This window comes from Wyeomyia smithii, chromosome 2 (assembly GCF_029784165.1).
Source record: "Wyeomyia smithii strain HCP4-BCI-WySm-NY-G18 chromosome 2, ASM2978416v1, whole genome shotgun sequence".
Taxonomy (NCBI): domain Eukaryota; kingdom Metazoa; phylum Arthropoda; class Insecta; order Diptera; family Culicidae; genus Wyeomyia; species Wyeomyia smithii.
Genome location: NC_073695.1, coordinates 104,911,800 through 104,938,496, shown reverse-complemented (window position 1 = coordinate 104,938,496; position 26,697 = coordinate 104,911,800). Strand labels below are relative to the sequence as shown.

The following is a 26,697-nucleotide window of genomic DNA, read 5'->3' as shown; positions in this document are numbered from 1 at the left end:
TCTCTGTTTTGAGTGTAGTACTCGTTTCTCCCTCCAACCCCTCCAAGGTCAACATTATGCGCTTTAAGAACAGATCTGGCACCCCTGATATGTGAAACCTAGTTGCCAAACTGGCGGCTTTTTTCATCGCTCATCTCTCTCTCTCTGAGTATCTCTACTTTCTACATGCTTTGCGAGGTTGTGTATTTAGAAATACACAACCTCGCGAAGCATGTAGAAAGTAGAGATACTCAGAGAGAGAGAGTTGAGCGATGAAAAAAGCCGTTCTATAGATAGAACGTTTATTTATTCGGCTCAATATCATTTTAAGTAACCTATTGATTGTTTTATTTCATAAATTTGCAGTCACACCGTATATGACTATTAAAGAATTGTTGCTTGAGCGAAAAGTATTTTTTTCAGATGAGAATATTGAAATATTTTGTTACCAAATACCTCATCGTAGATTGTGTATTTTGGTTCAGAAATTACAGGAAAAAATATTTTTTCGTTTTTCTCCTATGCATGCCTTTATTTCGTTGTAGATTGCAATTAAAATTTTATACTTTCATTCAAAATGAAAGTAAAATTTATTTAGTTGAACATTACACTTAACTGACCAGCTAACAGATTTGTCCACAATAGCTTGTTTCAACAAATGCACTCCTTGTCTCCAGTTAGTATTCCATACAACAGGACTTACAGTGTCTATATCTATTGGAACTAGTGGCCCCGTAGATATGGTGGTTTTTGGAGTTTGCTTAGCATCTAAATGCCAATCAACCCATAACGCTATCCCATTGCAGTTTTTAACCACACCTTCCTTACAAAGCTTCATCACGCCCTTTGCAACACTGGACTTGAGCATGTTTTCTGCGATATTCACGCTAGCTAACTCAACCGGCAACCCTAAAGCAAAGCAAGGATATTCCCATAATGGTTGAGCTTCCACTGGTGAATCCGTGAGGATGGAATTATCCTACAATTAAACAGTTTTTTTTTTTTATTCTAATTGCAAATAACTGAAGCTCAATTTTGTTTACCTCGATCATTTCATCCATTATACTAAGATCAAAGCCTTCACAAATGCCAAGAGGCGCACAAATTTTTTGCAGATCCAAAAACTCTACAGGCGCACTGTAAATACTGAAGGAATTCGGCACTATGACAACGCCTGAATTTAGTTTAGATCTTATCCGATCAAGCATTACACAGAACTGAACACCATTTTCCCAAGGTAATATCGCTGATCCAAAAAATGGTTCTCCAAACACATGAGTAACGTGTGATATTGACGTATCTGTTAACAGTTCTAGGCCTAATATTTCGACGTTTTCCAATCCGTTAAAAGCTGCATATTGTTTCATACAATTTCTTGAAAAGGCATTATTTTCAATTATTATGACTTTTTTAATTCCCATCGCTGCAAGTCCTAGGCTAATGAGGGAACCCTCACTTAGCACTAGAACAACAGAATCTCGATTGACCCTATCTTCCAGAAAATTCAGTATCTTTTTGTTTCGGGTACCCTCATTTAATTGACCAATTCGGGAACGGGAATACGCGATATGAAACCCACATGAACAATGTGCTGGATTAAGATTTGGCTGATCAATACCAAACCAAAGCGAAAACTCATCGTGGAACGCATCCAGAGTTACTTTTTGCTGTTTCCTTAACGGTTGTTTGTCAGTTGTTAAAAAATAAATTGCTTGCATCCAGTGGTCACGCCACGGAATCAAATTTTGTTGCGGAATGTGCATTGTTTGGTTATTCACTTTAAGACGATCGAAATCAGTGTGCGCCCAATACGGTGCACAACTAAGGCGAATGGTTCCTTCTAAATCCATTTGCAGCTCCCACCACATAAAAACCGCTTGCGGTACTCCGGAATTCGTTATTAAAACATGCGTTCTAGAATGCCTTTCAAAATGAAAATTATCTTTCTCGGACCAATTGAATTCGAAGATTGCCACCGGATCGGACAAAACTTTGAAACTTCCTGATGGCATTTGACTCAGTTGTAAATCACATAAAGCTGATGATCCTCGACAGTGGGTTATTTCGTTCGGCGTTTTGATTAGCACGTCGCCATCTGAATTAGTTAGCAGTTTGGGAACGTACCAGTTGACTATAAAAGGGCTCTCCACAATTTGAGCATAAACCGTAGCGGAATGAGGAATAACTCGACAATCTGACTCAAGCAGGAATTCCAGAGCGTGCATATATGTTGCAATTGCTCCTTCACCAATCAACTCGGTATCAAATAACTCTGTCACCAGCACGTTGGCTTTTCGCTCCATATCCAACCCAATTCCAACTTGCATTTCGGTGGATTTCTTTTTGACCAAATGGATGCGGCCGGCCATGCCATTGGCCAGCATGACACGTTCAGCACAATCCGCCATTGGTTTGAACGCTTCACATGCGGTCACACTGTCGGCTCCTGCTCGCACTGCCATCATCGACAGCAATCCACTTCCGGTTCCAATGTCCAAGACATGAGCCTTCATCCCTTGTCGGTGCAATTGTTTTATCGTTAACTGCAGCGCTTGGTCGTATTTCTGATTGCGTTCCCAATCATGACACATATCCGCAAACGCGCTGCGAGCAATTTCCTGCTGTAAATCGAAATCCTTGTCGCTGTCCACTTCGGACAAGTCACCTTCCGATTCCGGGTCCATTTTTTCATACATTTAAAAAGAATGTATGATCGTTATACACTACACGGACCGCACGTGCATTTAAACTATGTTTATTTTTTACATTTGAAATATTTTGTTTACTTGTTTTTGCATCGGTTTGCTTTTGTTAAATTAGTAAACAACTTGTTTTGCAAATATTTGACAGTTAACCAGAGATGCCAGTTGTTTTTGAAGAATATCTGCAACTATTCGAGAAACTAAAAACTTGCTTGAAATTTGAAAAACTACGCGAGAAATATTTTAGGTCCATGTTTTTACACATTAGAGCCATATAAATATATTCTTATTGAAATTCTGATAGATGGTAAAATCTCAGTAAGCGGACTGAACCGAGTAATCATCCGATCTCCGACTGTTAAGCTTTCGTGTCTTCAGCACGGGAATGGCACCGCTGTCAGCTACCATACATTTGACGTTACCAACATCACTGGCACTGGCACCTGAAAAATGGTCAGTTTACCCTTATCTTATGTTGAATCGGGCAAACCGCCTTAATGTTGACTGCAATTATTGATAGCATATCGGACAGTTTTGAACAATTTCTTAAGGTTTTTACATGGTATGTGATATTCTAGGTGATGGGAATGGTATGGTAGCCTTCAAGCGTTACGAACTTCTATTTCTGTACCGTTTATCCCAAAACTACTTTCTCTGCTGTCACAGCTTGCTTCACTTTATTTTTGGATACAATTAATGTACTAAATACATTAATTGTATCCCAAAATAAAGTGAAGCAAGCTGTGACAGCAGAGAAAGTAGTTTTGGGATAAACGGTACAGAAAAAGGTGTTCGTAACGCTTGAAGGCTACCATACCATTCCTTTGGTCTTCAACCGCTTTATCCGAGCTCAAATGCCTTCTGAATAAAGACACATCTGGCATCCTTGACATCAACCTCCTGAATTGCGCCACATAGGAAAGTAATTTGACATAACACAATAAACAGACAGACTGATTGAATAGTCTTTTAGTTTTGTTTAGCGTTCGTTTTGGCGCCATGTGTGAAATGTATACTTACGATACTAACAAAACACAAAACTAGTGTCAGTATATTAATTTCATAAAATTGTATCGATTCGCTGGTCTATCTGATGGTTTTCTGTTAGCTTCTTGAAGTGTTAGTTGTAAAATTATAGTGAAAGGCTTTTTTCAGCCACACTCCCAACCGGCATAAAAACACCGGTGTTAGTGTAAAAAGGAGTGACAATTGAGTGATCATTTGTCTCTGTCTTGCACTCTGAGTCTGAACTTGCCAGTTTCTTCGCGTCACATTTGTCAACCTCGTCGCCATATTGTTATTTTGTCTATACCTCATAAAGCTGCCGATGCAATTCAGTTTTTTTGTGATTTTCTAGCGTGTGGAAAGAAGTGCTTCGAATTATTGCGGTCAATCGTGGAAGAAAGTTTCCTCTTTTTGTTGTCATTGAAGAAACCCGTTCGATAGCCTCGGAATGTCGAATATTGTACTGGATAAAGATAGCTTCTATCGACGGATAAAGCGTTTGTACGCAAATTGGAAGGTATGGCTCGACTTTGTTTCTGCACTTACATTTCTGCGAACCCGGGGGATAAGCAAAATACTTAGAAAATATTGTTTACATGTTTTTTCAGGAGCCAGAATTTGGGCACGATGACGCGCTATCGAAAGTTGATTGCATATTGACGGCGGTCGGAGCGGACGAGGAAACAATATACAGCAAGTCGACCTCGCTTCAGACATGGCTGCTGGGCTATGAATTAACCGATACGATCATTTTGTTATGCGAAAAGGCAATTTACTTTCTTACGAGTAAGAAGAAGATCGATTTCCTGAAGCCCATCGACAAAGAACCCGAAGAAAATATGCCCGCTATAAAACTTCTCGTTCGTGATAAGGTTAGTACTTAGGAAGAAGATTTCAAGTAACAAGTTTTATTTACTATTTATACTACACTAGTTAATTTTTGTGTGGGTACTTGCCGCGTTTTTTTGCCAATTCCCTTTTTTTTAATTTTCGGTGAATGACACTTATTGCGTTATTAGGAAAGAAGAAAACATGACATTCATTTAAATGATATAAGAAAACTTAGATAGTTTATATCAATTTAACTTGGTTTGGATTATCTATATCATAAAAGCACATTTTCATTAGTGATGGTAAATGGCAAAGTTTTCGTATCAGAAAATTAGCAGCCGCTCCTATTGCTTAATAAAGATAGACACTTTTTGATCAATCAAGCAATAATTCGGTATTTCACCATGTTAATTTGTATGCTATCTTGGTTTACAGAATGATAAGGATATGGCGAACTTCGAAAAACTTTTGGATGCGATCAAGTCTTCTAAAAACGGAAAAACCCTCGGAGTCTTTACAAAAGATAAGTTTCCTGGCAGCTTCTGCGAATCGTGGCGCGCCTTCCTTAAGGACAAACACTTCGAAAACGTGGACGTTAGCGTTGGCATTGGATACATAATGTCTGCCAAGGAGGATCCGGAAGTGATCACCATTAAAAAGGCATGTCTGGTGACTGTGGATGTATTCAACAAGTATCTTAAAGATCATATCATGGAGATTATTGATGCGGACAAGGTTTGTGTAGTTTGGGTAATATGAATTTGCATTATAATAACCATTTACGTCTTTTTAGAAAGTAAAACACCAGAAATTATCCGAAGGTGTCGAACAGGCGCTGACCGATAAAAAGTATGTGACTGGTGTGGATATAAACCAGCTAGACATGTGCTATCCGCCTTTGATTCAGTCAGGAGGTAATTATAATTTGAAATTCAGCGCTGAAAATGATAAGGCATACTTACACTTTGGGGCAATCATTTGCGCACTTGGAGCTCGTTACAAGTCCTACTGTTCCAACATTGTCCGAACGTTGCTGGTCAACCCACCGGAAACAATGCAGAACAATTATACATTTTTGCTAAATTTAGAAGAAGAACTCCTCAAGGTATTGGTGCCGGGTAAGAAATTGTCTGAAGTATACGAGGCAGGCCTGGAATATGCAAAAAAGGAGGAACCCAAACTGGTAGATAAGTTAACGAAAACTTTCGGGTTTGCCGTTGGATTAGAGTTCCGAGAGAATTCTATGATTATTGGTCCAAAGTGTGTGGCAGTGCTAAAGAAAGGTATGGTATTTAGCGTGAACGTTGGGCTCTCTGGATTGGAAAACAAGAATGCTACCGACAAGGAGTCGAAAATTTATGCGTTATTTGTTGGTGATACAGTTTTAGTAAACGAAGATGCACCTGCTAGTGTGCTAACGCAATCCAAGAAGAAAATAAAGAACATCGGCATCTTTTTAAAGGATGACGAGGAGGAAGATGAAGAAGAAGAGGAAAAAACAAAAAAGGCTCCAGAAATTTTGGGTCGTAGTGGCAAACGATCAACGGTGTTGGAGAGTAAGCTACGTAATGAACAAAACTCGGAGGAGAAAAGAAAACAGCATCAGAAGGAACTTGCAGATGCCCTCAATGAGAAAGCCAAAGAGCGATTGGCTAAACAAGGGGGTGGAAAGGAAGCTGAAAAGGTACGAAAGTCTACCGTATCTTACAAGGGTGGCATTAATCAAATGCCCCGAGAGCCGGAGGTGAAGGAGTTGAAGCTTTTCGTTGGTTAGTTAATTTGATTAGTGTTTGTGTTTGTTACGCATACATTATTTTAACTTTAACTGGTTTTAGATCGTAAATATGAAACCGTCATCATGCCCATTTTTGGTGTTCCGGTTCCTTTCCACATTTCAACAATAAAAAATATCTCCCAGTCAGTAGAAGGCGATTACACTTATTTGCGTATTAACTTTTTCCATCCTGGTGCGACTATGGGACGTAATGAAGGTGGAATGTATCCAAACCCTGATGCAACCTTCGTGAAAGAAGTGTAAGTAAACATCACTTTACAGTCATGTTCAATACGATTGCATAATTCAATTCGATTATTTTTGCAGAACATACCGTTCAACTAACACAAAGGAGCCGGGTGAAATCAATGCTCCTTCTACAAACTTAAATACAGCATTCCGTTTGATAAAGGAAGTTCAAAAGCGTTTCAAAACACGCGAAGCAGAGGAACGTGAGAAGGAGGATTTGGTCAAACAGGATACGTTGGTACTATCGCAAAACAAGGGAAACCCCAAGCTTAAAGATCTGTATATCAGGCCGAACATTGTTAGCAAACGTATGACCGGTTCATTAGAGGCACATATTAACGGCTTCCGTTACACATCAGTGCGCGGCGATAAAGTGGACGTCTTGTATAACAACATCAAGAGTTCCTTCTTCCAGCCGTGTGACGGCGAAATGATCATCTTACTACATTTCCATCTGAAACATGCTATCCTCTTTGGTAAGAAAAAGCACCTAGATGTGCAGTTCTACACAGAAGTCGGCGAAATTACTACCGATCTGGGAAAACATCAGCATATGCATGATCGCGACGATTTGGCTGCGGAACAGGCGGAGCGTGAGCTGAGGCATAAGTTGAAGACAGCTTTCAAGAGCTTTTGTGAAAAAGTGGAAGCCATGACTAAACAGCAAATCGAATTCGATACACCCTTCCGGGATCTAGGTTTTCCCGGTGCTCCATTCCGCAGTACTGTTCTGCTCCAACCAACGTCTGGCTCACTGGTCAATCTAACCGAGTGGCCTCCGTTTGTTATCACATTGGAGGACGTAGAACTGGTGCATTTCGAGCGTGTTCAGTTCCATTTACGAAATTTCGATATGGTGTTTGTGTTTAAAAATTACCACCAAAAAATTGCAATGGTTAACGCAATTCCAATGAACATGCTTGATCACGTTAAAGAATGGCTTAAGTAATAATGATCTATAATTCCTATACATGTATTAACATTTTAATTTGTATTATTTCAGTTCTTGTGACATTCGTTACTCAGAAGGCATAATTTCACTCAACTGGGCCAAGATTATGAAAACTATCACCGATGACCCTGAAGGCTTTTTCGAAACTGGCGGTTGGAATTTTCTGGATCCAGAGTCAGATGACGAAAACCAAGCGGATGATGATTCGGAAGACGAGGAAGATGATGCTTACGAACCGACCGATGACGATGATGAGGAAGAATCGGATGACTCGGAGGATTACTCAGAAGCGTCCGAAGATGATGAGAGTGGCAGTGAAGGTAGTTAATGTTTTTACCAAAAGTTTTGTATAACTCAGTCACACAATTTTTATTTAATAGATCTCGGTTCGGAAGAAGAATCCGGTAAAGATTGGTCCGATTTGGAACGCGAAGCTGCAGAAGAAGACAGAAACCGCGATAACGATGACTTTGATGATAGCAGGCATTCCAAAAAGCGTTCTCATCATAGGTAAGTTTTTTTTATATTTGCGCTCTGTGTAAATACAATAGCTAATTTGCTTTTTTACGTATTTTTCTGCTAACCGGCTTCAGACGCGATCGAGGAGTATCATCTTCCTCGATCCGAAAGAAGCGACCAGATGCGCCCAGGTTTGATTGCTTAGTCTGTTATAGGATTAATTTAACTCTGCATTAGAACAGCGTATTCAAAATTAATCAAAACGTTCTCATTTCCTTTCAACAGCTCGTCGAAAAGCAGCAGCCGCGACAAACACAAGGACAAGCATCGTAGCAGCAGCAAGCACAACAGTAGCAACGATAAACACAAGAGCAGCAGTAGCAGTAGCCACAAACGGTCTCGGGATGACTCAAGAGACAATTCACATCATCATAAGAGCAAAAAATCTAGAAAATGAAGAATTAACACGCTGCAGCCACCTATATTGGAATATTTTTTACTTCATTTAACATTGGTGTACAGGTGTTCAGCCAGTGCCCAAGGTAAAAAAAAAAACTCTGAATACTTGTACCACTCTTACTTTACGCTTTATCTGTTTTGATTGCGGTACAATCCGCTTTTGAATAGTAAGTACGCGTGTTTAAGTCGGTTAGTTATGTGTAGTTCTTTAAGTAATCAGTTATTAAAAGCAGACAAATGAAACGTATGTCCAAACTTGACGCAATTGTACAATCAGTGTTTAATCCTTGAACAAAATAATAGTGATACACTTTCGAAGTTCCTCGAGCTTTCGGAAGGTAATCTCATATTTGGTTTTACGCAACAATTACTAAAGAAGAACTGCGGATTTCTTCAAACTGCTGAATGGGAAGATTTTAATTCACTGCGAAGTAAAAACGAACGAAACGACTGGATATGAAGATGTTGAAACTCTTATGATAATAAATGTCAATAGTATTGCGCAAATCAAATTAATACAAATTATTTATAAAAAAATACCACAACCAAGCAGCGGACATTATAAAGGTTCGACGCTTTCAACCGTTTTAACCATGTTGTTGTTGTTGTTGGGTTTTAAGTTTATTATGGCTAGAGGAACCGTTTTAACCCAGGAGGATGACATCTACATGCTTTCGTATCGAACATCGTTAGCAATATGGCGGCATTTGTGTAGATGTTTACTTTTATGTAGAACAAAAGTTATTACACATTATTTGTGTTTATACTACAGCCTGTGAATTAAAAATAAACAGTATTAATAACAGTTCACTTATTTAATACCGTTCCATACACATCACGTGATCAAATTGATAAATTTGATCGCTGTTAGTTTTATTTTGTCATCAATAGATAGGGCCAACAAATGGAGCAGTTGCCTGAAAATTCTTCCCTTTAGAGTAAACTGCCCATTTTCCGGGTACCGCTAGTGTCAGCGGACCATTGAGATGTTGGGTACACTGCAAATATATGAGATATGACAGCGATAGCATAGTCCTGTTTTAACCATGATGTAAAAAGACATGGTGTAAAGGTCTAAACACAATTGATTCGTTGCGGCTGCGTTTGCGGCAATTTGACAGTTAGTCCATACATTTTCTGTCAAATTCATGTCAACGCAACGCAAACGTAATCCATCCAGGTGGTCTAAAATCGTTCAAAATTAGTTCACGAGGAATATGACTTATGAAATTGTCCAAATTTGCATGTTACTTCACGTCTTGGGTTTTTGTTAAGAAGAAATATGTAATACGCTGTGGATAATATTGGGACTTAACATTGCCTTCGAGGAAAAACTTGCAAAAATAACAATAAAATGTATTGTTATAATATTTGTTCATCTTGAGAACTAATCTGGGAACAAAATAAAAAAACTTTACGTATTGCAACTTGTTGTTTTGAATCTGCTAGAACCGATTGTTTGTATGCAACAAAAATCGCCAAAAATACACTTTATTTTCAATTAATATTTTAGCATGAAAAACACTCTTCAAATAGCAGAAAATGCATGAATAGTAGCAATGCGAACATATATCCACACAATCAGTGAAGATTACGACAAATCCCAAGCACTACGAGCGCTTTTTTACCACATTTTCATAAAAGAGGTACAGTGATCAAAGTCACCCCGGTGATCAAAGTCACCCCAGTTTACGGTACCTACGATTGTACGATACATTGATACATTGTTTAATGTTTGCTTGAAATCGAAAAATATGAACATGCCCATTATGCCCCATAGGTATGCCCAATTTACCCCGTACCGCGACCAGCATCATATATTTTAGTGGCTTAGGAAATTATTTATAAATATTCAGATAACCTTTTTCTTTAGTTTTCAATGTAGTAACTCTTGAGTATTATTTTTACTCTATGTAGTAAAAATGTATTCAGTAGCTTTTTGCTCACTTTGCCCTAACAATTTGCTAAGAAGCTTAAGGTGCTCATCTTGCCCCTTGTTCCCCTATTCAGTTGCCGCTATAGTGTTGTGTTGTGTGGCTTACCACCCCGTCACAGATAAACAAACGTACCACTCCATACAAAATTCTAAGAAATTTGTGGTTCCGACTAACTTGTGCGACACCTATTGGACATATTCCGCAAAAACTTTCAGCTTTTTTGCTGTTTTGGCAGCACGGCGCCCGACAACTGTTAACTGAGTTCAAAGGGAAAAGGTACATCAGCGCCACCACCACTGCGACGGGAATATTCCGCATAACTGAAACTCATTTGAATTGATCGTTATATTGATCCACGAAAATAAATTTCGTGGTACATGAAAACAAATCCATTTTATACTGTTACACAACCAAACCTGTATTGGTGAGATCTGGTGTAGAAAGGACACATTGTAGATTTACCATTTGTTCAAACATTATTTCCTTGACGGATTTTAATCTTTTTGTGGCAAAATATTTCGAATATCCACGGGGGGAGCTGATAGCCACAAGGTTACAGAGTTCACTTTGATAAGCAGATGGTCGTGAGCTCGTATCTTGTTTAAGAGCAGGCCATTTTTGATTATTAAAGGACTTAAGCATATTTCTCAGGCTCCTCATAACCACATACGTAAGACATACGTAACACTGGCGTTTTTTCTGGTACACGTTGCCCCACACACTTAGTTTCTTTTACCGAACTCAGCAATCTTTTTAACGAGTTTTCAACAGCTGAGCCATCAGCAATCTGTTCAGTAATTTATTTGCTTGACGAGTGTTCAGTAATTTTTCATTCTCGCTGAAATGTCAAACATAGAAGATAGCTCAGTAAAAATTTACAAAGTGTCAAAAATTGCTTCATGAGTCGGTATTTACAATGCTGACTATTCGTCACGAATTACCGAGCGTTTTGTAAATTTACAAAGCTGACGATTCGTCAAAAATTACCGAGCGTACTGTAAAAACGTACAGCGAAAAGAGAAAAATAAATACGACCATTGTGAAAGCTGCTATTACAACCGTTGAATAATTTTATAAAGGTTTTTCGGATTGTTTGGATCGATTATACTGGTGTTCCCAGCACATTCAAGTAAAAACTTGATATTGTGAGTTTCACTGAAACTTATTCGCCGCGCTATAAACCGAAATTCTGAAACCAAATGCCCTTCTTGGTTGCCGAATCGATTTTATTTTCCCCGGGACACTGTAAGCAACAGCCAAGATTAAATCTACCTGCCTTGGCAATCCTTTCCAAAATCAAAACAAACTTCGATTCTGGCAGCACGCTGAAGGCGGCGTCAGGGGTGCCAGGTTTACAGATTACTCTAATATAGATTGATATCATAATGCTTTAAACAGAAACCACAAAGTGAGTATATGATCCAATAGATTTTCCTCTGGTGATTAGTAATCCTTTTTAGTCTCCACTGTCTCCAGCAGTGATTTTTTCAAGGATTTTCCCGATTCTTTACCAATGAAGGTTGATGCAAATAAAAACAGCATACATCTGGCAACTCAGCGCGGCCTTTGATTCAAGCGCGGTGTTTGAATTAGACCGCGTTCAGTTTTGGGCAAATCTCTTAATACGTTTAATGTTATGATGAATATAGGCTTTTTATTGCAGGTGCTCTAGTGCTCTCCTGTGGTGGAAAAATTTCCATATGCTGACTGAAATGATTTGCATTATCTCAATCGTAATAGATAGAAATTTGGGTGAAATCATTGTTGCGGATGTGCCATGATATGAAACATTCAACTAAAATACACAAATACGTACATATTTGATAAATAACAACTTCCTGAATAGATCGTGTCCTTCACGTCGTTTTCTTATAGATTTGAAAGTACGTTATCCATTTTAAATTATTTTTTTTGAAAATCATACGCGAAACACTTTAAAAACTCAACTTCGAAACTCTGAATATTTGCAAAATGATGGACTTTTGATGTTTCGTTTTGACAGATGCAGAAAAATTGCCGAACAGTATAGTAACAAACATCAAGAGTTCAGTAAATCAACTGAAGGGTTTTCAGCAACACCTAGGTAGGTGCTGACAGATCGTCAAATGTTTACTGAACTTTATGAAAGTGCAGAACAAACTTTAGTGCACAGAAAAGGTCAGCAATGTTTTTTGCTGAGCTCGTCAAGTGCCTTTTGTATAACGGTAATTCGGTAAAAACTTTAACCGACATCCAGAGTTGTCCGTATCCTCTGTGCGGTAAAGAGAATTTCCAATTTCACCTCACACTCTTCGAACTGTAACGAGAGCGCTTCTCTTTTTTCGTGCTAACCACGCTTTCTGTGTACGTGCGCGACAATGAGTGTGAAAAAAACAAATAAAAAGCTCTCAACGCTGGGCTGCGCTACAGCGTAGAAAACTACTCCCAAATTCACCAAGGCGAATGAAGATAAACTCACCGACGCGCGCGCTCCAGTGAGATTTCTAGCGTTGCAGAGCTAGCTGCACGGAAATTTCAGACTAATGAATTCATTATTGCCGGTTGATAATTTTTTACTAAAACATTCTTATTTAGTATTTTACGCGCCGTAATAGCAGACATGAATCCTGGTGTCTTGTCAACTTCACAAATGAAATTCTTTGATTTTCAGCTTTTACTAAAATGGTGTTTTTTTCCAAAACATGTTTTTCTCGGATGTACCAGGAAGAGTCCAAATGAACATTACCGTTGACAGAGTCTAGAAATGAGACATAAGCAATGTATTCGTGAAAAAAACAGCCTAGTCTAACTTAATTAAAATCACAAAATAGACATGTTTTGGCAGATTATTTTCGCAAAGCCAACCTCGTATTTTATATTTTTTTAAATATAAATATTTCTTTAAGCGTTATGTTATGACCCGAATACCATTTTAGGTTTCACAAGACGAAATTTCATAGTTTTATTCTGGCAGAATATTCTCATTGCTCGAAATTCGGTTTTTCGGGGGCATGTTCCGAAGCGGAAAATTTTTATAAATATTTGAACGGAATCTTACTACTATTGGTTCAAAATTCATAAAATTATATCCACAGGACATATTTATGGTTTTGGGTGTTATGGAGATATGCTCTCAAAATAGTCATACGGAACAGATTCCACCGGGGCTTTTGGTGGCCATAAAAACAATTAAAAAATACAACGTCACATTTGGAATTCCAAAATGGCGGCTTCCGGTATCTGGAAGGAAGCTAAAATTGGCCGAATACCATCGAATATGAGTTTTTCCGGAATCGAGACGATGCCCAGAGACCGGAAATCAACCTCGGACGCCATTTGAAATTTAATGTGGTCACTTCCGGTGTCCGGCAAATAGCTAAAATCGACCAAATATCACGTAATATAGATACTGTCGGAATCGGGATGCTGTCCAGAGACCTCAAAACGACATCAGACGACCCGGAAGTTACCACCGTGAATTTCAAAATGGCGTGTGAAATTAATTTCCTGGTATTCAGCCATTTTTGAATCTATTCCAGAAACCGGAAATCGAGCAAGTCATCGTATGCTCGAATCACGACTGACATAGTTATTGAGATATAACTTATAAACGTTGGCTAGCAAAAATTATTTTCGATTTCACGCTATTTTGTAACTAAAGACAATTTTGCTCTGAGAAAGTGTTCATTTTTCTTCTCCCGATTGAATCCGTTTTCGTTTCCGCTTTTCCATTCTTTTTTCGTGCTCTGAATGAGTATGTTCAGAAAGAGACTTCACTACGAGGAAAACATTCTGCAAACATTTTGAGGCAGTCGAATTTTATGTTGTTGTAATCAACAGGCTATCGAATCAATATCTAGTAGAACCTACCATACAAATATACTTTTTAGCGATTGGATAAGAGTGAGAAAATGAATCAAATATTTCATATTCGTTGTAAACCAATTCGAAATGTCTTATTCCACTTATGCCACATTAAAATTGTTATGAATAACACTAGCATAAGTATAATCTGTACTCGGTTATTTTCACAAACCACCAGTAAAATTAACAAGAATGAACAGAAAACTAGCATTCAGAGTCATTGGCGTCGAAAAATATCCTTGGCCACACGACTTATCACGTCTCTTACGTACAAAAGAGAAAATAAGCTTTGAACCACTTAGTAGGTACTAGTACACTTTAGTCGATTTGTTCACGGGTATTTTAAATTTGGGCCCTTTATTTATTCTGGATTTACGCGGAGTTTTTATGCGTCACGTATCTTCCGCGTGAAGAGCGAATTGAGTACATTGATCATTCATTTTTTAAATAATAACATCCATTTTACAATTTTGAAAAGCTTGCCCCCATGATCCAAATCCAGCCTACGCCCATGTCATGACACAAGTGTCCTTCACATCGGTTCATTTTTTGACTGGCGCTGGAACGCGTTAAACAAAAATTGCTGCAATCTGGTCAAATCTGTATGACGTACAAGATAGAGACCAACAACTGATGTTTCTTCGCACCAGTGTACGCTACAGCGCCACGCACGTGTGAATGTAGACGAGAGCGCAAGAGAGCAACTTTTTGGGAGAGAATGTAACGCAGTCGCACTTTGTCTATCAAGCACTAGCGCACACTCTCGTGCGACATATTTGTCACTAAAAGAAAAGAGTCTCTTTCTCGGTGTGGTGAGTTATGCTCTGTCTCCTCTTTGTTCGTACGATTCTTGCACGTCAGTGGATCGCCTGTGCGAAATGCCAACTCTGCCAACATCAGTTATTTTTGAGGAAATTACAAAATGATCAGTATTTTTTCAAATTTACTGAACATGACCATAATAAAAATTACTGAACAATTAAAACGAGAATAAGTGTGAGTACTCTGCACCTCGTCCTGTCCAACTGCTCGACAAATAATGAACAAAATGAATTTTGTTTTTTTCGGCTTTATCGAGCCCCAAAGAAAATCCCATAAGGAACTGTCAAAAAGTTATTTACAAAAAGCAATGCAGCATTTTGTGTCGTTTTCGTTTTCGCGGTGTAGCTACCCTCAAACGACACTTTTGACACCGAAAATGTTTTATTTGACTTTTTGGACTACCCTTTTCCTGTCTCTCCCTACCCTTTTTCTGTCCCCGAAAAAAGCAATGTGTACTGTAGGAAGTTACCAATGAGCATAAAAGAGAGGTGAGAAGGAGGGTGAATTTTTCTAGTATTAGTAAATGCTTCAAATGTAAACAACTAGATGAACTCAATAGGAAACCCAAATAGCTACGTCACTATTTGGCATCAACTATGGGCAGAGGGGGGCGAGCAGAGGGGCGCGTGCAAGTGTTAGTAAGTGTCCTCCTCACCTCTCTTTTATACTCATTGGGAAGTTACCAACACATTCACACGTATGTGTCAAAACTGGTTGGTTTTGGTTTTCGTTCCACGTGGTAAAGTGTCAGGTAAATTTTTTCTCAGCACATTTGCGAGATGGACATATGAAATGGAAACGAGACAAAATGACGAATGCGATTATGACCAAAATAAAACGAATTGACAGCTATCCCATTATTACGCATATCAATGCAATGACACTGAAAATGTTTTATTTGAAGCTGGAAAGTATAGCACGGAAAAAGTGTAGCTACACCGCGAAAACGAAAACGACATTAGAGTAGGAACGAGACAAATGCAGGTACACTGCCTTCAAAAACAACTCAATCAGAGACTTTGCCCCACATCACCCGGTACCAACACCAGTTTAAACTGCTCGACGAAAATGAACGGAATGAATTTTCTTCATAGCGGCTCTACTCGAGCCCTCAACAAAATGCCTTACGAAACTGTCAAAAAGTTGTTTACAAAATCAATAGACCATTTTACGAACTGACAGATGTCACGAATCCTGCTGATATTGATGCTGCTTTTACGTGCGTTGTGTCAGCGGTTCCTAGTTTTCTGTCAAAATTTAATTCATGAATTGAGTTCAGAAACGTTTTGTAAAATGGTCTATGCTGCAATTTTCGAGTGGGAACGAGACAAATGCAGGGCTGCGCAGGTACACAACCTCCATAAACTACTCAAACAGAGGTTTTTTTTCACAGAGGTTGGTACTTTCGAGTAGTTCATTTTGTACCAACTTGTTTTGGAAGATTTCTTCCTGATTGTTACGTATGTCTTATGAATGTGGTGGTACCATTCGAGTAGTTCATTTTGTGGCAACTTTTTTGAAAGATTTCTTCCTGAGTGTTACGTATGTCTTATGTATGTGATCACACCCTTACTTGGTTCGAATTCGCTTGCTTTCTAACGGTGAATTAGAGAACTAGTAGATATGAACTATACAGCGCACTATTTGCGACGTAAGGTATTTATAATGTGCGGCATGAGAGTAAAATCAATTGTCGCCAGTCGACAAGTACAATTTCCAACTATGCAGGATAAGATAAGTGACTTTTCACCTACGCACACTAGTAAACGTGTAAACCCGTGTAAAGTTGCTTTTGTTCGCATCATCGCATCTCGTTGCTTCGACTTTTATCACTTTTTAACATTTTTGGTCAATTATGTTCAACAGCTTCTTCCGATTTCTAATCACGAATGAAAACATTTATTCAGAAACAAGTTTAAAACACATAATTAGTGCTCAACAGAATATTTGTCCAGCTGCTAAAAACATAGCATTGCAAACAAAACAGCTATTTGTAAATATTTTCCTCAACTAATGGCACTAACACATTCGTACGTAAAAAAGTCTATATGGATAATACATTCTACATACAAAGAAATTTCGAAAAGGAACGCGAAAAGCTCAAAAAATTTCGAGTATCTTCTATTAGAGAATCATTTAATTATTTCATCTCTGAGCGTATGCTCTTCTTGGTGATCATGAATTTCCCTTGAACTCAATAGAAAACAGGCTGCTATGTGATTCCTAGATATTTTAATTTATAGCGATAATTTGAACATTGATTTCATCGTGCTCTTTATTGATTTACGGAATAGGTTACCTTAGTTCAATGTTCTTTGGTGTTACCATTCATCAAACGGATTTTTTTCTTTCCAATTTTCGCAATTATTTCGTTGACAGTTCTCGTTTGTGCAGTTTCTCCCGATCATTATCGTCGCGCGGATACAGGTGCAAAACGCGGAACGTTACCTGTGTAATTATTATTAATCATAAGTCGAAAATGGTCGTTCCTTCGTTAACAGAGCAAGAAGTACCATAACAGGTGGACAAAATTGGCCAGATGTGTGTGAAATGAATGGATCTTTCGAAACAGTCCTCATAACCTGAGAATCAATCCTAATTGGTACTGATTTCTTACTGTGTGCTGTGTGTTTCCTATACATGAAATTTACATTTTGTAGTTATCAGTAATTTTATCGCTTATCTTCGCTTATGAGTGATAATCATACATTTTCCCGGAATACAAAAAGTACCCAAAGTTCGGTGCAGTTTCATTTTACATTCATCATTTGTGTAACATTACAGAACAAACAACTTGTTGCTTGTTTCACATTGCGTCAAGAACTTTACAGTTGTTTACATTGCAGAACGTAAGTTCATGAGTGATGACACATTCAATTCAAATTTAAGATAAAAACTACGCTAACCAAGGAATCATCATCATTTGAAGTATGGAAACTGATTGTGATTCTGGAGAAAACTCAGCAACTTCCAACAGCTTGCACTTAGCTGCATTTCAGACACACAATCTCGAAACGGTGGTTGAAGAAAATGAAGGTTAGAATCTTTATTTATGTTTTGCTGCTTACAATTGCTTTTGTTTGTTTGTTTATCTAGAGTAGTAAAGTTGAACTAGGTTTTAGTCCAAAATGCTGAGATTTTGTAGCTGTTCTCTTAACCAAGGCTCGTTTCAAAAGTTTTAAACATTTTATTTTTCTGTTGCTTTCATTGCAGATGCGAAAAAAGCAAGAAATCTGAAATCAGAACTACTTGTAGAAGACAGTACAAAATCTCAGCTATCATTTTATCTGGACAGATTGCTACAACAGTTCATCCATCAATATTTCGACGAATTTGAATTTAGTCAATTTGATATTCTTTTCATGGTAATGTACTGTATTTCGCTGGAAACGGGTTTCATACTCTGGGGACATCAAATCATGGAGGAGGATCGAAAAACCTTTCGACCACGTTATCCTTCTTTCGATAAGCGAGTTCTCTATATTTTCTCGGGAATAGTTCCTACTAACAGTTACAATCGAACGAATCGTAGTTACCGATTGAATCTTCACCTCCAGGGATCAGAGAACCGATGCGTACTTGTAGGAATCAAAAGTGGTGACTTTCTTTGTACCACCTTCAGTGTGCCTGCGCGTCTTGACGTCCCTGGACAAAGTGTTCTTTTGCCTGTATCACGGTACGTCCCCTTAATTAATTTGCAAAAATTAAGCCTATCATGTCAGAATTTGAAAGAACTTGCCACAAAACTCAAAAATAATATTTTTTTACCGATCCGTGACGCACTTTGTATCGATGCAAATATCATAATGTATCCGTCGTTAAATGGGCTTCCGGACGAGGTTGTAGCAATACTGTTTTTGAAATATCTCAACAAAAAATCCGCTCTCCAATTAGCGGTCAGTTGCACCAGGTTAAGAACATTGGCATTGGTCTATCGTAGACAGTTATTTACTAAACTATGTTGAGGTCGCTTTAAAGAATAAACTTTAAATGTATATAGTTCACGATTACTGGTTGAAGTAGAACGAAAAGAATATTTCTGCAGTTTTAGTGGTTGGTATTCAGAGCTCAATATCTATTGTTAAGAAATTTCACTAATAATTTGGGTATTAGTTGCAGAAAAATATATGTTTTAATTAGTTAATGATGATCTGGTACTCGAGGTTTTGAATATTTATTTTTGCTTAAATTAGTTACTGCTTCTAACACAATTGCAGCTTAAACCATAGGGTGTATATACACAAGAAAACAAACCGAAAGAGACTTATTTACTTCTGATTTAGTAATAGAAATTTATTCACCTGTCTATGCAAACTGTAAATCGGGCTACATTTTGTACATATTCGAAAAAAATTAAAAGTAATATATTTAGTCCAGTGAAATATTTGCTCCAGTTTTTACGAAAACTAATAATAATTCCAATTAAAAAAATTATTTATTAACTATAAGAATGGTGATTTGGTGCAGTGAAAGGCTTTTTGTGTTTGACCATGTTGTGCTTAACGAAAACATGCTGATAATTTTTTGATCGTAAAACTTTTCGCAGAACCAACTGGCAGCTTGAAGTACAACTCCGAATTGAATGCGGCCGGAAGCAGCGTAGAGAGCGCCACAAACGATTCCTCAGATTGTTCAAATTTGCTGCAGCATCAGGGAAAGTCACCTCACGAAGGTATCATTGTCCCTTTTCGCAGGGCAAGTGAAAATTGTAAGGATGGCGTCGGTGGTGGTAAGTTCTGATTCTGGTTCGCACAAATTGGCAGTATCATTGGTAGACGGATTGTGCAGTGGACCGGTAACATGGCAAATAACTAGGCTGACCAGACGAACCGTTGTGAACGGGACATTAACCGTTTTTTCGACTGTTTTAACCGTCCCGTCTTTTTTCCATTTTGTACCGTTTTCGAAAACTCCTTGAAAGAATCTTAAATAAAGCTTTGCATTGAAATTTTGCTAAATGAAAAATAAGTTTCCAAGCAGCCAGGATTTTTGTAATATTACTGAGTACGTTTTGTGCCTTCCTGACAGTACCGCACCACTGGGAGGACATCCCCTATCGTGAACTCACGAAAAAATCGTATTTGAAAGTTAAGACCATGATAATTGTTACTCAAAATCTCAATCATCATGTGACAAATTTCAGAAGCTCATTGCAAAAAATCACACGCCTCAGGATCGGGTAAGTTTATCAAAGCAATGAATACCTAATTTTTTGCATGCTTTGGTTGGTAAAAATTTTCAAAAATCAATATTATCGTGTGTCCCGTTTTTTAACGTATTTGTCCCGTTTTTATCTTGAGAAAATCTGGTCAGCCTACAAATAGCTATTGATAAAACTGATATGAGCCACATGTGAATTGCGTGAGCAACATTTACTTATCACATTCAAGGTTTAAATGTGATTTGAAGCTTACTGCTATGACACTGAATTGTGGAGTCTGTGATTAATTGATATCGTTGAATTAAGTACCTATACATATTTAGATGTTTCTTTTCTATAAAATTTCTCGCTACAACTTAGGGATAGTCAAAACGACTTTTTTAAAGAGCGGCTTTAAACAGCTCACTCACCGTTGCGACTCATATGAACGGCTTTTAGTTCACAATGATTTACGCGAGGTTAACAGTTCGTGTTATTTCGGTAAACTTTAGTTTGCTCAAAGAACCGTGGTTCATATGAACTGCTCGAGCCGTTCGCGCATCCCTACTGCACATGGGCCACAAGAACATCATTTGCAAGGTGCCCTATCGTTATTGAACGTTTTCTTTTTAGTTTCTATCCGAATTTGTATGGGAATATCTAAAATTTGTATGTTTGCCCTGATTCGAGTCAATTTGAACATCTCTTTGGCTCAATTGACAACGGAAATGATTTTTTGGTATTTGTTCAAATCGACTGAAATGTAGGTAAATGCGTGAGAAGAAGATGATTTAATTCCGTTAGGGCGAATAATTTCCAACCCTTTTTCCGACGGTGTTACAGTGTTTCAGCAGCTGAAAAACAAACATATAAACCAGCTAGCTGGCATCTCTATCTTATTTGCTTTGCTCCGTTAGGAGCTAACATCACTGCGGATCCGCAATTTGCGGGCCCCATTGACAGATGCTATGTTATGCGTATGAAAAGTGGCGGTGATATGTTATCTCGTTTACACACACGCTGAGATGTTAGTCCTCGAAACATGGCGGGATGCCAACTAGCTGATATAAACAGAGCACCACCTAGCTGTCATTTTTAAAGGGATTTTGACAGCATTTGTTTACGTCATGGCCCGGTCAAATATTACATAACACGAAAGTTTCCATTTACACAAACCCCTTTCCCATTTGGAACAATAGATCATTTTACGAACTGACAGGTGTCACAGAATCTGCTGTTGTTGATGTTGCTTTTACGTGCGTTATGACAGCGGTTCAGTGCTTTTTGACATAATTTCATTTCAGTTCAGAAACGCCTCGTAAAACGGTCTGTATTCCCAAGGTGTATATATAGAATTTGAACGGGCCCGAATCGACAAAAGGCTTGAGTCCTCAGTGCTGCACAGCAGTGCAAATATTACTTTTTGTTTATCTTGTTCTTAAAAGTTCAATTACACTAAACATTTTACTCATTCATATCTGCTCAATTTTTTTTCGTCACGGTATCAAAGGTATAACGGGTATAACAAACAACGATAACCCATGATAACTATAGTAGTTACCATAGTTTTGACACTGGGATCAAGTTTGAGAACTGCCAAACCTCAAGCGAGGTTTTTTTTTCGGAGAGCCACGCGAGTAACTGGACAACCGAGAGAGCAGAAACGTCTAAATTCCCGTAGCGCTGTAGTTGTGTCAGTCGTCAGCCGTCGTTCGTACGTTGTGCAGATATAGGAAAGCGTTTGGTTTTACTGCAGTGTTTCGAAGAAAGGCAAACTTTTTGTGTTCTGTCGGATTGATTGCTCCAGCAGCAGAAGGAACACCCAGCCGATGAAGAGGGTGGGGTACATTTGCCAACGCAGAAAAAGATCCGCAAATATTTTCGCGACCACTGCGAACTGCAGCTGGGTACAGTCTACAGTGTTTACTGGAATACCCGGAATACCAGGGAATTGGTAAAGTGAATTTCAATGAAGAATAACGCTGGGTAGTGTTCCTAATATGTGAATTTTAAGACAACCCAGAAGAGCAGAGTGCGAATGTTTGTATACATCAGCAATTGTGTGTGGTGCAATTGTAGAAGAAGATAAATGGAAAAATATGTGTGATAGTACTACAAGTCTGCAAGTGTAAAAAATCTTGTTGAAAAAAGGCTGGGAAGTGAGAATTCCTATAGTTTCTGCTATATAAGGTTCAATAATTGAAGAAAAGTGGGGTCTTGTATCAAAAAAATATTGAAATCATAGCGAAGTATGCTGAGGTGTGGCGAGAAGCAGACAATGGTAAAATCCTGAATACTAGCAGGAGTTTTTTCAGTCTCAAAAATGAAGAAATAAGAAGATGCTGTAGTTTTGCGAATATATCAAGTGATGAGAGCATTAAAATGGGCTTTTCCAAAAAAAAATTTAAGTGAAATGTTGTATGAGAAGGCAATTTTGTATGCGTGAAGCTTGTCTGCCCAAAGAAATGAATTTCGTGGGCCAATGTGTGTAGAGAGAAGTAAAGTGAATAAGATGGAAAAGGTGCTTCATTCATCAGCGTAACAACAGTGATCGGCAATCGCAGTAGCAGCAGCCATCGTCAGTGTACAGACGCAATGCCAGGTTGCGACGGGTTGAGGAGAGAATTCGATAAATACACATGAAGCGGGACCGTCTGAAGGAGCCCGAAGCAAGCAACGGATCGTAAATAGCTTGGCAGAGTCTGTGATGGAGCTGTAAGCATGTGTAAGTGGCTTGATTATACACATTCTCTGATTAAACATCACATTTATTAGGTTGACCGATTATGAAGAGTGGGAAATATCTTGATTTTGAATGGTTCCATTTTATATAAGAAAGAAATATGTCAGATAAACAAAATTATGCGTTGAATATTCAGTTTTCGTTCTTCAATATTATACTATTTATATGATTGATTTTATAGCAACAATTAAAATAAAGCGTGGATTACCTAAAAAACATGGAATAAGATAACTTAAGTTTGATGGTGATTACTTACCTTACCAAACAGTCCCAAGCCGTGGTGTGGCCTTTGCTGTACGTAAGAGTCGTCTCCATTCCACTCGGTCCTTGGCTGCAGTTCGCCAGCTCTGCAGTCTGCGTAGGGTCCGCAGGACGTCTTCCACCTGATCGATCCACCTTGCCCGCTGTGCACCTCTCCGTCTCGTCCCTGACGGATTGGTTTCAAGAACCATCTTTACCGGGCTGTCGTCTGACATCCTTACAACATGCCCAGCCCACCGCAGCCTGCCTATCTTAGCGGTGTGGACGATAGATGGCTCCCCAAGCAGCTCCTGCAGTTCGTGGTTCATTCGCCTTCTCCACACTCCGTTTTCCATCTGCAGTCCACCGAAAATGGTACGCAGTACCTTCCGCTCGAACACCGCAAAGGCGCGTTGGTCCTCCACAAGCATAGTCCATGTCTCATGCCCGTAGAGGACTACCGGTCTGATCAGCGTCTTGTAGATAGTTAACTTGGTGCGGCGGCGAATTCTACTCGATCGAAGCGTCCTCCGGAGACCAAAGTATGCACGATTTCCTGCCATAATGCGCCGTTGAATTTCTCTGCTGGTATCGTTGTCGGCAGTTACCAGTGAGCCCAGGTACACGAACTCATCGACCACCTCGATTTCATCACCACCAATTTGAACTCGAGGTGGGAGGTTACTGATACTGTTACTGTCTTCACGTGAACCCCTTCCTTTCATGTACTTCGTCTTCGATGCATTGATGACCAGTCCAATCCGTTTGGCTTCAGCCTTTAGTCCGATGTACGTATCCGCCATCTTCACAAAGGTCCGAGCCACAATGTCAATATCGTCGGCGAAACCAAAAAGTTGAACCGACTTTTGGAAAATCGTGCCACTCGTGTTAATCCCCGCTCTTCTAATGACACCTTCCAGGGCAATGTTGAACAGTAGGCACGAGAGACCATCACCTTGCCTCAGCCCTCTTTGGGTTTCGAAGGGGCTCGAGAGTGCCCCCGAAACACGAACTACACACATCACTCGATCCATCGTCGCTTTGGCCAACCGCGTCAGTTTGTCCGGAAAACCGTAGTCGTGCATAATTTGCCATAGCTTGTCCCGATCGATTGTGTCGTACGCCGATTTGAAATCGATGAACAAATGATGTCTGGGCACGTTATATTCGCGGCATTTCTGCATAACGTGCCGAACCGCGAATATCTGATCCGTGGTGGCGCGGGCACCCATAAATCCCGCCTGGTAATGCCCCACGAACTGCTTCGCAAATGGCGATAGTCGACGGCAAAGTATTTAGGAGAGTACCTTGTAGGCGGCGTTCAACAGAGTGATTGCCCGGTAATTGCAGCACTCCAGTTTATCGCCCTTTTTGTAGATGGGACACACAATACCCTCCATCCACTCCTCCGGTACTCGTTCTTCCTCCCAAACCTTGACAATGACCCAGTGCACGGCTCTAGCCAGTGTTTCTCCACCGTATTTCAATAGCTCGCTGGGAAGTTGGTCCACTCCAGCAGCTTTGTTGTTTTTCAGCCGACCAATCTCCTCCTCCACCTCCAGAAAATCAGGGGCCGGAATTCTGATGTCTTCTGCGCGTGCACCAAGATCAGTTGCTATACCGTCCTCGCGCTCTACTGCATCGCCGTTTAGATGCTCGTCGAAGTGCTGCCTCCACCTTTCGATCACCTCACACTCGTCAGTAAGGAGGTTGCCGTCCAAGCTCCTGCACATATCGGCTTGCGGCACGAAGCCTTTACGGGAGCTATTCAGCTTCTCGTAGAACTTCCGAGTGTCGTTAGCTTGGTACAGCTCTTCCATCGCTACGCGATCTCGGTCCTCTTGCTGGCGCTTCTTCCTTCGGAGGACTGAGTTTTGGCTGTTCCGTGCCTGTCGGTATCGTTCCACGTTCGCTCTCGTGCCGTGTTGCAGCATTCTCGCCCGTGCTGCATTCTTCTCCTCGACTAACCGTTTGCATTCGCCTTCAAACCAGTCATTTCTATGATTCGGGACCCTTGTACCTAGTAGCGCTACAGCAGTGCTACCTATGGCGGATCGGATGCTCCTCCAGCCATCTTCAAGGGTAGCTGCGCCAAGCTGCTCTTCCGTGGGTAGCACTGCCTCCAGCTGCTGCGCGTATTCCTGTGCAGCCTCGGCGTCCCGCAGTTGCTCAATATTTGGTCGCGGCGTTCGACTTCGGCGGGTGTTATACACCGTCGATAGTTTTGAGCGCATGCACACAGCTACTAGGTAGTGGTCCGAATCTATATTCGCACTGCGGTAGGTGCGAACGTTGATGATGTCGGAGAAGAACCTGCCGTCGATTAGAACGTGGTCGATTTGGTTCTCTGTCTGTTGGTCGGTTGATCTCCAGGTGGATTTGTGGATATCTTTGCGGGGGAAGAAGGTACTTCGGACTACCATACCACGGGAGGCCGCAAAGTTTACGCACCGATGGCCGTTATCATTAGACACGGCATGCAGGCTATCTGGTCCGATTACCGGTCTGTACATTGCCTCCCGGCCTACCTTAGCATTCATGTCCCCAATAACGATTTTCACGTCCCGTCGCGGGCAGCTATCGTAGACCTGCTCCAGCTGCGCGTAGAACGCTTCCTTCTCGTCGTCGGGTCTTCCTTCATGTGGGCAGTGCACGTTGGTGATGCTGTAATTGAAGAACCGGCCCTTTATCCTCAACTTGCACATCCTTGCGTTGATCGGCTGCCACCCCATCACGCGTTGGCGCATCTTACCCAGTACTAAGAAGCCGGTTCCCAGCTCGCTGGTTGTGCCACAGCTCTGATGGTGATTGGTATTCGGTTATTCATTTGCATTGAATTGTAAACTGAAAGTATTGTGGAACAGTTTTGGATGTTTACTAATGAAAAAAAAAAATGTTTGATCGAATTCAGCGTTACATACATATTGATATTTTTTGAATATGCGACATTGCACTAAGCAAGTGTGTTCACATGTTCCAAAAGTTTAGCACATGTGAAATGACGATTTTTTTATTTTTTCATTATATTTTGTTAAAACAAATAACAAAACGATAGTTAACCAATATTCGAGAATTTTCACGATTGAATATCTAAACGCTATAACGAAAATTAATTCTATACAGTCATCACTCGATTTTATCGTACATGCATTCTAGTATATCCAGCACTTGTTTTAAAAATGGACCCCCGGAGAAAGATTTATACTTTGAAAAGCTATCAAAGTTAGCTGCTTCCACGGTACCCTCAATTTAAAGGTGTAAAGATAGTTATTTCATTGTATGGAACTGCCACCTGTGAAGAAAAAATTTGGGAAACAAATGCCCACTCATAGAAAACTTTATATGGCTCGTAATATGCAGAGATACGAACATGATATCTTCGGTAAAATTTCGTGTTTCAAGGTCACTTGAAATTTTGCCGAAGACCACACGTCTCTCTTAATTCGATGAAAAAGTAATTTTTCCATCTCACTTTTTAGTGGATTGATCACACATCTTTCTTCATCACAAGAAGGGTCTTTAAATATGTTGAAAAATCTCCGAACATACAATATGGCTTCAA

General features: G+C 39.7%; 3 protein-coding genes across 4 annotated transcripts in view; 2 read left to right on the top strand and 1 right to left on the bottom strand.

Moving 5' to 3' along the window:
* Positions 1–296: 296 nt before the first annotated feature.
* Positions 297–2,778, bottom strand: LOC129721984 (protein arginine N-methyltransferase 7). The gene is made up of 2 exons (XM_055675134.1): positions 1,023–2,778; positions 297–958 (listed from the first exon to the last, which is right to left on the bottom strand). Exons 1-2 carry the CDS (start codon positions 2,673–2,675, stop codon positions 548–550), a joined length of 2,064 nt encoding a protein of 687 aa, XP_055531109.1. The 5' UTR covers positions 2,676–2,778; the 3' UTR covers positions 297–547.
* Positions 2,779–3,701: 923 nt separating this feature from the next.
* Positions 3,702–8,922, top strand: LOC129724054 (FACT complex subunit spt16). Of its 2 annotated transcripts, XM_055678653.1 has the most exons (10): positions 3,702–4,203; positions 4,295–4,558; positions 4,953–5,252; positions 5,311–6,286; positions 6,353–6,551; positions 6,619–7,485; positions 7,544–7,812; positions 7,873–8,002; positions 8,086–8,142; positions 8,237–8,922. In XM_055678653.1, exons 1-10 carry the CDS (start codon positions 4,135–4,137, stop codon positions 8,406–8,408), a joined length of 3,303 nt encoding a protein of 1,100 aa, XP_055534628.1. In that variant the 5' UTR covers positions 3,702–4,134; the 3' UTR covers positions 8,409–8,922. The 2 variants fall into 2 exon arrangements, with proteins under 2 accessions (XP_055534628.1, XP_055534629.1); XM_055678654.1 differs by lacking the exon at positions 8,086–8,142 and having other exon boundaries at positions 3,703–4,203.
* Positions 8,923–17,393: 8,471 nt separating this feature from the next.
* LOC129725257 (phosphatase and actin regulator 4) overlaps positions 17,394–26,697 on the top strand; it is a 190,817-nt gene continuing 181,513 nt past the window's right edge. The window contains exons 1-2 of the mRNA XM_055680847.1: positions 17,394–18,048; positions 19,559–19,741. Of these exons, the coding sequence (XP_055536822.1) occupies positions 17,943–18,048; positions 19,559–19,741 (289 nt within the window). The 5' untranslated portion in view covers positions 17,394–17,942. The remainder of the gene's footprint in view (positions 18,049–19,558; positions 19,742–26,697) is intronic.

What these genes read in the sequence shown, in the direction of transcription:
- LOC129724054 (XM_055678653.1), top strand. Translation starts at nt 4,135, where the DNA reads ATGTCGAATATTGTACTGGATAAAGATAGCTTCTATCGACGGATAAAG. An exon ending in GGAGTTGAAGCTTTTCGTTG is followed by an intron (nt 6,287 to 6,352) that starts GTTAGTTAATTT and finishes AACTGGTTTTAG; the next exon opens with ATCGTAAATATGAAACCGTC. An exon ending in CACGTTAAAGAATGGCTTAA is followed by an intron (nt 7,486 to 7,543) that starts GTAATAATGATC and finishes GTATTATTTCAG; the next exon opens with TTCTTGTGACATTCGTTACT.
- LOC129721984 (XM_055675134.1), bottom strand. Translation starts at nt 2,675, where the DNA reads ATGTATGAAAAAATGGACCCGGAATCGGAAGGTGACTTGTCCGAAGTG. An exon ending in TAATGGATGAAATGATCGAG is followed by an intron (nt 959 to 1,022) that starts GTAAACAAAATT and finishes GTTTAATTGTAG; the next exon opens with GATAATTCCATCCTCACGGA.